Here is a 12797-nt window from a genome sequence, read left to right on the forward strand (position 1 = left end):
GTTAAATGACTTATCCTAGGTTACGCTGCAAAAATTGGCAGTGCTGGGATTACGACCCAAGTCTTACGACGACCAGGCCGGTGCTCTTTCCTCTATATAATGCTGCCTCCCTTCAGGGAAGACCCTCTAAAGTAGATATGATCTCAGTAGGACTTAGAAAATGGGGAAAATGGTGGTCTGCGCCCTGGGTTTTCTGTGGGTTTTATTGTCAGGACACATTGCTGTGCTGATTCTAGGAAGGGATCCATAATTCTCTACACGGCTTCTCATATATCTGCCTCAAGAGCACAGCACTGTAAGAATTACTATCAGGGCATCATGGTCACTGTCTGGATTCCTTCTGAGGGGGAGGTGAATACCAAATTCCCAAGAGGGTACAGATCCAAGGACTTAGGAAGAGCGACTGAGGGAAAACGTAATGCACATTCCCTTCAGACAAGGAGCTTACATTCTCATGAGGTTACGGAGGTCTTGGAGTAGATCCTCACTTCCATTGCAAAGGTCAAACAAACCTGGACAAGACAATAGCTTGAGCACCGTATTAAGGTCACATCTCCAAGAGGCCTTCTCCGATTAAGCCCTCTTTTCCCCGTCTCCGTCTCCCTTCCGCGTTGCCCGCATTTGGATCTGTGATCAAAGTCACAGATCTTGGGCATTTGATATTTGCCCCACCCCTAGTTCCGGGGCAGTTATGGACATATCTTTAAATTATATATTATAAATGATTTATTTAATCATATTTATGTCTGTCTCCCCCTCTAGACTATAAGCTCGCTGTAGGCAGGGACTTTTCTCCAACTGTATTGTGCTCTCCCCAGACTTTTGTATATTGCTGTGCATGCAGTAAGTACTCCATGAATACCATTGATTGATTGATTAAGATGATATTGCAGGAAAGGAGAGGCGAGGTTAACTTACTTTTCAGTCGCCTGTTCTGAAAGATCCTGGCTAGGATCTTGCCTACCGCAGAAAACAATGAAACCCACTGGATAGTTTCCAGAGATAGCTCCCTAATTTTCTTCTCTAGAAGATGTTAATTATAGTGGTATCTCTGAGGCCTGATGCCATTTATTCTACATTACGCATGTGGCAGAAAATGTCTTGGAGTCTATACATTCGACTCCTTCCTGGCTTATATATATTTCTGCAGGAAGAAATTCAGATCCAAATGTGTTCCATTTTTCGTGGTTTTAACGAAAGCAGCGAAGTCCCCAAAGGTTGATATTAGGCTCACTCCTCAGAATAGCCTGTTTTCTGTTCAGTAAAGAAAATGAAATGGTGGAATCAAAGTTCAGAAGAATGCTGTAGTTTCTTGCCTTCTGTACAAGATTTCTTCTGCCTGTGTTGAGGGTGAGCAACTTGATTCTTTAGTGTTGCTGTAGTAATGCATAGAGGATCATGGAGTTAGTTCATTGAGGTGATGAAAAACATTGAGGCTGATGATGTCGGTATCTGTTAAGTGCTTACTATGTGCCGAGCACTGTTCTAAGCGCTGGGGTAGATACAAGGGAATCGGGTTGTCCCACGTGGGACTCACAGTCTTCATCCCCATTTTACAGATGAGGTAAGTGAGGCACGGAGAAGTGAAGTGACTTGCCCAAGGTGAGAAAAGCAAGGGATGGTGATATCAAAAAAGAAATGATACAGTTTAAGTAGGTAGCAAAAGGAACAGAGTCATGTTTGTAAAAGTAGCATTGAAATGCTTCAACAGCAACCCTGGAAATAAATTATTTTTATGGAGGTTTTAACCTTGATGTTCTTATGGATTATGTACTTCAGTATTTTTCTGCAACATCTCTTACACATTCTTCAGGAGGAAATTGGTAAGAAAATGCTAAAAGAGAAAAAAAGGAATAGAACAGAATTTTCCCAACTCTCCCTCCAACTTGACTTTCCAGGGGAATGAATATATGTGTGTTGCTTATGGTCGGTTATTTTGAATCTTCCTTATTGCACAGAAAAGCGTGATCTTTCTTCAACACTGGCTCTTTTTAAGTTATTCATTTTTAAAAATACATCCTTTTTTCAAAAAAAAACAACAGCCCAGCACCACAGAATTTGTATCATGAGGTGAAGGACTGTGCGAGTTTGGACACTAAAAGGTTTTTGCACTATACACGGGACACGGTTTGAAAATAAAATGCATGAATTGAGAGAACAGTATTGCCGTTAAAATTGTTGCATTTAACAAAGCTGTGTCTGGTGTTGTCTTCTCTTTTACATCCATAATTCTGTGCTCTAGATCGATGAAGGAAGCACCATGTTTAGGTGAATGTCTTGCTGCTCTTTGAGCTATTTTTTATGGTAGTTATTAAGAGCTTAATACATGCCAGACATTGTACTAAGCACTGAGGTAGATGCAAGCTAAGCAGGTTGGACACAGCGTATGCCCCACGTGAGCCTTCCCGTCAAAATTCCAGTTGTTCAGATGAGGTAACGGAGGCCCAGAGAAGCAAAGCGACTTGCCCACAGCCACACAGCAGACAAGTTGGAGAAGCAGCGTGGCTCAGTGGAAAGAGCACGGACTTTGGAGTCAGAGGTCATGAGTTCGAATCCCGGCTCTGCCACTTGTCAGCTGTGTGACTGTGGGCGAGTCACTTCACTTCTCTGTGCCTCAGTTCCCTCATCTGTAAAATGGGGATGAAGACTGTGAGCCCCACGTGGGACAACCTGATTCCCCTGTGTCTACCCCAGCGCTCAGAACAGTGCTCTGCACATAGTAAGTGCTTAACAAATACCAACATTATTAAGTGGTGGAGCGGGGATTAGAACCCAGGACCCTCTGACTCCCAGGACCGTGCTCCATCCACTAGGCCACATGCTCAAATGGGGACTCAGCACAGTGGGTGGCCTGGGAGAATTTGAGACAGAGTGGGTGATAGTCTTGAACGATGGCCACTCCCCTATTCCAGCACTAAGGCACTTCTAGTCAAGACCAGGGATTCTGTCAGCGAGCAGCGTCGCTCTGGGGCTGAGGGAGCTGAGTTTTGGACCTGAACCGCCGCTTCCGGCAGGCATGGGTGGTTGCAGAAGAGGCCTCTTGGTCCTGCCACCCCTTCATCCCTCACATGGCGCGGGTCATGACTGCTTGCTTCCCCCAAGGGATCCCCTCCTCAGGCTAGCAGGGCCCTTTCGAGGACAACAGTGCCGTCTTGTCTTATTGCTTGTCAAGTCATCTCCGACCCCTAGCGACTCCGTGGGCACGTCTCTCTCGGAAGTGCCAATTCTCCATCTAAAAGTGTTCCGGTAGTGGATCCGTAACATTTTCTTGGTCAAAATCCGGAAGTGATGGACCATCGTCTTCTTCCACACGATAAACCTGAGCCTCCGCCCTCGACTCTGTCCCATGCCACTGCTGCCCAGCACAAGGGGAGTTTTGACTTGTAGCCGATGGCCCGCCACTCGCTAGCCACTGCCCAAGCTAGAAATGGAATGGACAGGCCTCTGCTCGACTCTCCCTCCCATAGTCGAGACTGGTAGAGGCCTGGAAACTCTCCAGGTGCTAGGCTGCGGGAAAATGTTCCATATCATCGAGGTCTCCTCAGAAAGTGAGGGGCTTCAGTTAGGCTATGGTGGGCTCTTCCACATTCATCTCCGGCTCCCCCACCATCCTCTTTCCAGATGTCTCCACCATAAGCCAAAGAAGGTTAGACGAAGTCCCTAGTGGAGTCATCTACTGCATTGTTGATCATCCTAGAGATAGGAGAGGTAGTAATTATTAAGTGCTTACTGTCAGTCGATTGTATTTATTGAGCACTTACTGTCTGCAGAACACTGTTTTAAGCACTTGGGATGGTACAATATAACAGACACATTCACAGCCGACATTGATGATGATGATGGCATTTGTTAAGCGCTTATTCATTCATTCAGTAGTATTTATTGAGCACTTACTATGTGAAGAGCACTATGTTGATCGCTTGGAATGTACAAATCGGTGACAGATAGAGACAGTCCCTGCCCTTTGACGGGCTCACGGTTTAATCGGGCGAGACGGACAGACAAGAACGATAGCAGTAAATAGGATCGAGGGGATGAACATCTCATTAAAACAATAACAAATAAATAGAATCAAGGCGATGTACATTTCATTAACAAAATAAATAAGGTAATGAAGATATATACAGTTGAGCAGACGATACAGTTGAGCAGACGCTATTATGTACCAAGCACTGTTGTAAGCACTGGGAGGGGGGATACAAGGTAATCAGGTTGTTCCCCGTGGGACTCATAGCCTTAATCCCCATTTTACAGATGAGGGAACTGAGGCACAGAGAAGTTAAGTGACTTTCCCAAAGTCACACAACTGACAAGTGGTGGAGCCGGGATTAGAACCCATGGCCTCTGACTCCCAAGCCCGGGCTCTTTCCATTGGGCCATGCTGCTTCTCTACGAGCTAACGCTCTAGAGGGGGAAACAGACATTAATATAAATAAATACAATTACAGATCTGTACATTAGTGCTGTGGGGAGGGAGGATGAGTAAAGGGAGCAAGACAGGGCAGGGAAAAAGGGAGAAGGAGAAGAGGAAAGGATGGCTTTGTCAGGGAAGGCCTCTTGGAGGAGATGGGCCTTCAATAAGGGTTTGAAGGAGGGGAGAGTAATTGTCTGACGGTTATGAAGGGGGAGGGTGTTCCAGGCCAGAGGGAGGATGTGAGCGAGAGGTCGATGGTGAGATAGACGAGAGTATGGTACAATGAGAAGGTTGGCATTTAGAGGAGTGAATTGTGCAGGCTGGGATGTAGAAGCAGAGTAACGAGGTGAGATAGGAAAGGGGCAAGGTGATCGATTGCTTTAAATCCGATGGTAAGGAGTTTCCGTTGGATGCGGAGATGCATGGGCAACCCCTGGAGGTTCTTGAGGAGTGGGGAAACGCGGGCAGAGGACTATACTAAGTGCTGTGAAAGAATACATGAGTGGAAAGCAGATATCTCTCAGAGGGCTCATAATCTAAGAATATAAGGGGGAAGGGAGGAGGGATAGGATGCAGTTACATAAGGAGCGAGAAGCGATGTTAATCACAGTGTAAAAGACAAGGAGCAATCCTTAGAACCAAACCGAAAATCAGTAGGAAAGTGCAGCTAGGGGAGCAGGATCTGGGGCTCCTTGGGGTTCAGAGCCCAAGGCACAGTGCAACCACAGCTGCGGTCCCGATCTTTGTGGAAGCCCCACGCTGTGCAAGAGTATTTCAGATTGCCAGCACGTCACTTGGAGATAAACACAGTGAGAAAAAATAAAACCCATTCGCCTCATTTTTAATCAGACTCAGTTAATAAGAGGACATTTAAGCACTTCATAAATTAAAAACACTTAAATTGAGAAAGATAATACCAAGCACAGCAGAGTTATTCGACATTCTGCTTTACGACACACGTAGGGCATCAATTTTACTAGTAGGCAGGTTATTGCATGACATTTTACTATTAAGTAGGGCTGATTTCTTTTTACAAGAGAAATATAACTTTTGTCTTTATATAGGTATAGTCATTCATTCATTCAATCATTTTTATTGAGTGCTTACTGTATGCGAAGCACTGTACTAAGCACTTGGGAAATTACCATACAGCAATAGAGACAATCCCTGCTTACATCGAACTCAGTCTGAGGGTGGGGGCAGAGATGGATTATATGCCACTTTTAGGGAACGACTACATGTTTAGATCCTATATTTGGATGAATAATGAGACTAATCAAGTGTAATTCTCAACTAGAGTATTTGCCTTTGTGATTTTATTAAAAATCTTCTTACGGTATTCGTTAAGCTCTTATGGTGTGCCAGGAACTGTACTAAGCACTGGGGTAAATACAAACTATTCAGGTCGGACACAGACCATGTCCTACGTGGGGTTCACAGCCTTAATCCCCATTCTACAGATGAGGTAATTGAGGCCCAGAGAAGTGAAGTGACTTGCCCAAGGTCACACAGCAGACAGGTGGCGGAGCTGGGATTAGAACCCAGTTTATTCTGACTCCCAGGGCCGTGCTCTCTCCGCTAGGCCATGCTGCTTTTTCCCTTCACGAATCCAATGTCTGACCAATTTTCTTGTTGTTGAAAATTAGCCTCTAGACATTTAGTGGTTGAAACGTTTGGATATACTTGATTTAATACGAGACGGGGCATTCTTAATTTAATATGACGGAAGTCCTTCACAAAAACATCATCGGATTCTTTTCAGGCAAACCCCAAATCCATTGGACTTAATATTGGAAAATGAATTACGAGGGCATTTTTCTTTCCATTGGTTGTTACAAGAGAATAGCTTGCTGAACAATTTTTCTTAAATTAAAAATAAATAATTGAAGAGCCGCTGTCCAAAAACATGCAAAAGAGGACAAATATAGAAAATTTGACTTGATTGTTAGAAGGAAAAAAATATACCAGAAATATTCAGGACTTTATTTGGTTTTGACATGTTGGTTTTAAAATGTGATTTTTTAGAAGTAGCTTTTGAGATTCCAAATGAAACTGTAAATTCTAAAAGAGCTTTCAGGTAGTGATTCCATGTCCTCATTTAGATAATTTCTGGTATGATGTGAGTGAAGGAAATGAAATGGATTTTTGTCAGGTTATGTTGCTGTGTTTCATAAGTGACATTAAGAAAACAATGTCTTTGTCCATTATTTGGTATGAGTTTTTTGGCCAGGGACCCTTGTCTTGTCTTATGCTGTTGCGTCGCCTCTGACCCGTAGCGACGCCATGGATACATCTCTCCCAGAACACCCCACCTCCATCTGCAATCGTTCTGGTAGGGACCCCTAGGAACCTTTAATTAAATCAGATCTTTTCTTCTAAACTTTCTATACCTAGGTTTTGCCCTTTGACGGAGATTGTGTACTTTATAATGTCCCATTTCTCAGACGCATATAATTTTGAATTTTGCCAAAACCTATCTCTTTTTGTGCTAAATTATGACACACGCCCTGGTAAAACTTCTTTAAGAGCCCCGAGGGTTTCTCTCTGAGGAATATTTCTTTTAACAGCTGTTTGGAGAATTTTCAGTGAAGAACAGTCAGAGAATCTCAACAAGGATAGTGACATGGTAATGTTATTTTACAACTCGGTTGACCTGTAAATGCAAAGCCTTAAGAATCGCATGTGCGTTGTGCCTTCGTACATTAGAAATGACCAGAATGGATGTTTTAGTGCGATCACCATTTTCTTCGGTTTTTACCGGCTTGTTGGAATAGCAATGAAATACATCAATGAAGCCTGGCCAATTTAACAAAAAAGTGTTTTTGGAGGACTAGCTTTTCTCCCTTCAGCAGTCTAAAAGGCAAACGGGGCTTATGGTTTGAGAGCTACGCTGAACGGTTTTTGACTTACAGTTCGTTTTCTCCCATGCTATTTGCAACAACGGTTCCAATTCTAGCCACTTTTTTCTTTCCTTTTCTTTCCTTTGTTTTGTCTTCTTTTTGCAGAAGACCATCAGATGAATTGTCACAATACTCGAATCCTGCAAGACACGGAAAAAGACGATAACAATAACGACGAGTATGACAATTACGATGAGCTGGTGGCCAAGTCGTTGTTAAATCTGGGGAAAATTGCAGAGGACGCAGCCTACAGAGCCAGGACGGAGTCGGAGATGAACAGCAATACGTCTAATAGTCTGGAAGACGAGAGCGATAAAAATGAAAACCTGGGTCGGAAAAGTGAGCTGAGTCTAGACTTAGACAGCGACGTGGTAAGGGAAACAGTGGACTCTCTTAAACTCTTAGCCCAAGGCCATGGCGTGGTCCTGTCGGAAAATATCAACGACAGAGGTTACGCGGACAACATTTCGCAGCAAGATAATAGGAATATGAACTTTGTGATGTTAGGGAAGCCCATGAACAACGGATTGATGGACAAGATGGTGGAGGAGAGTGATGAGGAGGTTTGCTTGAGCAGTTTGGAGTGCTTGAGGAACCAGTGCTTTGATCTGGCCAGGAAACTCAGCGAGACAAACCCGCAGGAGAGGAATCAGCAGCAGAACATGAACATCCGTCAACACGTCAGACAGGAAGACGACTTCCCAGGGAGGACACCCGATAGGAATTACTCGGACATGATGAACTTGATGAGGCTTGAAGAACAGTTGAGTCCCCGATCTAGGACTTTTGCCAGCTGCGCTAAGGAGGACGGGTGTCACGAAAGGGATGATGACACCGCCTCCGTTACTTCGGACAGGTCTGAAGAAGTGTTTGACATGACTAAGGGCAATTTAACCCTTCTGGAGAAAGCGATTGCTTTGGAGACCGAGAGAGCAAAAGCCATGAGAGAAAAAATGGCAATGGAAGCCGGAAGGAGGGACCTGAGGTCGTTTGAAGAACCACCTCCGCGTCAACTTTCTGGGGAGGAGCGCAAGCCCAAATCCAGCGACAGCCATGTCAAAAAGCCATATTATGGTAAAGGTAATATTTCTATATACCGTCCGTTGTCTCATGCACGGAGATGGGCACGAGCAGTACGTTGTCCCTCGGATTCTCCGGTGGAGATGGGAATCTTGCCAACCGTCGCTTTCCGGAGCGTGCGTTAACTGAAAGCGTCACGTTGACTGGGCGTTAGAGACCCGAGGGGAGCCGGTTGCGAGAAACACGTGTGATAGCTCAGTGTGATATTAGCCTGAAGGGGAAATCTCATTTTTAAGTCAAAATGAAGCAGTTCCCCTTCTGCAGGACGGAACTGATCTAGAGAGTGTGCTCTGCATCATAGGAATAATGCTAAAAAAGTTTTGCTAGGAAAAAAAATGAGATACCACGATGACTGGGAAGATTTCACGTAGCACTTAGTCAATCAGCTTTGAAGTGCACATTTTACAGATTGGATGGGGTAGGTGGCATCATGATTTATAAAATCATCATCAAATGACAGTTATTGATGAAGCCTCTCCCGTCTAAAATGTAAAGTTCCCCGATAGAAATTGAACAGGATCAGAATGACCGATAACAGAAGATAGGGGCAGTGACTGCACATTAATTATCTTAAAGATAGGAGGGTAATGGAAACCATTTGCTATGCAAGGCGTGGTGTGGCTCGGACTGAGATCAATAGCAATTTCTTGCGTCTAGGCATTCCAGTTCACCGGCTCCATTCCATTGTGGAAAGACTTTAGGTTCTATCCGTAAATGTTCGTCAATAGGAAATGAAGAACGGAGAAAAAAGATTACTATTCAAGATGTGTTTTATATTTGAATTATAGCTGCATATATTGATAAGCTCTACACATATGGATCAAGGATAGGTACCATGCATTTGTTCCTCTGATTTCCTATGTGTTTTCCTCCATAAATGTACTGAGATATATTTGCATCCGGAGTGATCGATTTTACTTTTCCACTGACAGGTGGGCTACTTTTATATGAAGCTGTTTCTAATATGGACCATCTACTTAGGCTATGAAATAGATTTTTGCATGCAGGAGTAGCGAAGTTAGCAGATCGGGAAATTTCAAAGAAAAAAATCAGATAAGATAGGCGTTGGGCTTCATTTAATAGAATAAGCTACCTAGAAGCCCAGAGAGACAATATAATGTTTAGGGCTTTCTTGAATTCTTTCCCACTTGTACAACTCAAATTATCTATCTTTTGATTTGAACTCTTGCGTTCTGTTCACCTTATCTGAACTGCGTAATCTCATTGTATCTGAGAAAGATGTGGAGGTGTGTTTAGAAAAGGAGTTACTGAATTATTGGTTTTAATGATAATGGTGTCCATTAAGCGATGACTATTTGCTCAGTCATTCAGTCGTATTTTTTGAGCAATTGCTGTGTGCAGAGCACTGTACTGAGCACTTGGGAGAGAAAAGCATAATGATAAACAGGCATATTCCCTGCCCATTCAATTCATTCATTCAGTTGAATTTACTGAGCTCTTATTATGTGCAAAGCACTGTATTAAGCGCCCATGACAAGTCAAGTACCGTGTTAGGCACTGGAGTAGATAACAAGGGCATCATATCGGCCACAATTCCTTCACCCTACCACCAACCACCAAGGGTTACCAGTGTAAGAAGGAGTTTTTCAGCATCTTTGACTTTCTCATATGATCCAGGTGTATATTCTCCTCTCAAAATGTACACCTAACTTCCATAGCATTGGTTACTTCTTTCACATAGATGATTCAATGGAAAACCAAGTCAACAGCTCAAATATTAAAACACAGTCACACCTCCAGCTCCCTAGTGACCAAGGAATTAGCTTGGGTTCTTGATCACGTTGGATGCTTGAACTCTGATCCTTCATATCCAAAAGGCTCCAGGGAAAGTTTTTTCTCTCTTCCTCAGAAGAGCTGGCTGAAGTAAAGACTGCTGTATGCTTTATACTTAGAAGAAAATCTTCCAATCGATTAAATTGGAGTTTCTTATCTGGGCAACATCGCATGTATGTTTAGGTATTGGAATGCCATGAATATCTACTCACATTATCACACGGGAACTGAGTTTAGAATTACACTGGGCTTCCAAGATTCTAAAAATTCACCAAGGAAAGTAAACAAGGTCTGGAAGAGAGCATATATCCAAGCAACATAGGGGTGTGCTCCGGTGTTATTTTACTAAGCATCGTGGTAGCGTATAGGTCTATGTCAGAAATGGAGTGCAGAAATGTACTCTTTAGGCTAATGGTCTAACCTCGTATTGTGAATCCACGGTTCATGGTTTCTTGAATTTCCTGCTGGGCTGCTGCTATTACTTCTATATCTTTCATCTCCGCAATTGCAACATCAAGTCTTGGGCTTTGTGGTTGTCTTTGGGGAAACCGGAAGCACCCTGCTCAGGGGGCAAGAAGTAATTTCAAGAAAGGGGAAGCGTCAGGGTTATTTCCCTCTCAGCTATGCCCTATTTAGTGCTCACTGAATCAACTTGATATTTTTCAATGATTTATGGTACTTGTTAAAGCTCTTATTAGATGCCAAGCACTGTTCTGAGTATTAGGGTAGATACAAGCTAATCCAATGGGTTACGATCCCTGTCCCACATGGGACTCACAGTCTTAATCCCCATTTTATAGATGATGTAACTGAGGCATGGAGAATTTAAGTGACTTGCCCAAGGTCATACAACAGACATAAGAGAATCAGCATGGCCTAGTGGCAAGAGCTTGGGCTTGGGATTCAGAGGATGTGGGTTCTCATCTCAGCTCCACCACGTGTCTGTTGTGTGACTTTGGGCAAGTCACTTCATTTCTCTGGGCCTCAGTTACCTCATCTGTAAAATGGGGATTAAGACTGTGAGCCTCACGTGGGATGACCTGATTACCTTGTATCTACCCCAGTGCTTAGAACAGTGCTTGGCACATAGTCAATGCTTAACAAATACCATCATTATCATTATTATCATGTGGCAGAGTCAGGATTAGAACCCAGGCTCTTCTTGCTTCCAGGCCTGTGATCTATCTACTAAGCTACACTGCTTCCCATGTGGGAAGAAGTGATCTCTGAAATGCTTTCAGAATTGGCCTTAGGCATAGTGTTCATTTAAACTGTCCAGAGAAGTTCTGAAGAACTATTTGGGCTAATCTACCTATCTGTCTGCTGTTGAACTCTAGGCTGAGAGAAAGAAAAGCGTGCATAAAACATAAAGCATGAAAGCATGGTGGTGGTAATAATATAAATTAGGTACCTAATGTGTGCAAAGCACTATACTAAGCCCCAGGGAAAATCACAATGATCTGATTCAGACACTAGTCCTGGATCCCCAAGGGGCTCACCATCTAATGCAGTGGAGAATAGGGGCTGGCTACAGAGGAAAAGAAAGAAAAAATAAAAAACAAAAATAACATAAAAGACAACAGTAAATAGAATAAGATTAATGAATACACATTTGTCACAAATTTGGCTTTTGGCCTGAGTATTTTCTGTTTCTGTTCCTTTGACAGACCTACGTCTATCAGAAAATGGTCCCAAAGTTTGATGGGCGACTAAAACTAAGCATAGTATCTTCAGTGATGAAATGAGATGGAAGAAATGAAAAGTGAAGCTCTTCTTTCTTGTCATTACAGTCTAAGGGATCCTTTGGAAAAAGATTTCTTGCCGTAACAGTCTAAGGGATCCTTTGGAAAAGGAACAGAAATATAGTAAACCACTGCCGTATCAGTGCTGAATATCAATTTGGCAGCCTTGGATCCCAGATAAAGGAGTTCCACAAAAGACAGGGAGAGAGATGAGGGATGAGGGTTGTATCATGGCTATGGACTTTGTGCTTTGAGAGGCGACTATATTCCTAGTGTTTTACTAAAAGTAAAGTGGATTTAAGCTGCTTAATCAAGTGACATTAGGCTCCCCAAACACGGTAGAATACCTTTAAAATATTCAGCTTAGTAGGAAGTGGCATTGTGGGAGAAATTATTTTTGAGTTTTTGTTTACTGGGTGGTTTAATCAACTAATAATACAGAAATCATTCCTAAGGCAAATTTTTCCTTTAATTTTGGATCTAAAGAAGCATTTCTGTCATTTGACTCTGTCACTGTCCTGTAATACATCTGTTTTGCATTGATTTTTATTATTATTTTTGTTTATATAGCAATTTTCAGATGTGCAAAATGTTTGGTGAATGAAATTATACCAATAACAAAAAGGTTTTGTATCAGTTGCCCCGGGGAGGCCTCTTCAATAGAAACTAAAATGAAAGATTCCAAATTTGAGTTGAATTCGCTCGTTTGGTAAGTTATATGTTGGGTCTTAAAGGTTCAGCACTTTTATTCATATTTATCCTTAGGACTCGAAGAAGACAGGAATTTTAAATTAGGATAGGGAGGCTGGCCGGTATATCCAGGAGATTCTCCCTTCTCCCCCTGCAAAAAAAATAAATAAATAAATA

The 12797-nt window shown here is 42.8% G+C and overlaps 1 protein-coding gene across 1 annotated transcript in view; it reads left to right on the forward strand.

Annotated features, from left to right (window-relative positions):
• Positions 1-12797, forward strand: part of MYT1L (myelin transcription factor 1 like) — a 569059-nt gene that overhangs the window by 395335 nt on the left and 160927 nt on the right. Inside the window, exon 8 of the mRNA XM_029051295.2 lies at positions 7420-8388. Coding sequence (XP_028907128.1) covers positions 7420-8388 — 969 coding nt within the window. The remainder of the gene's footprint in view (positions 1-7419; positions 8389-12797) is intronic.

The sequence above is a fragment of the Ornithorhynchus anatinus genome, chromosome X1 (genome assembly GCF_004115215.2).
Source record: "Ornithorhynchus anatinus isolate Pmale09 chromosome X1, mOrnAna1.pri.v4, whole genome shotgun sequence".
Lineage (NCBI taxonomy): Eukaryota > Metazoa > Chordata > Mammalia > Monotremata > Ornithorhynchidae > Ornithorhynchus > Ornithorhynchus anatinus.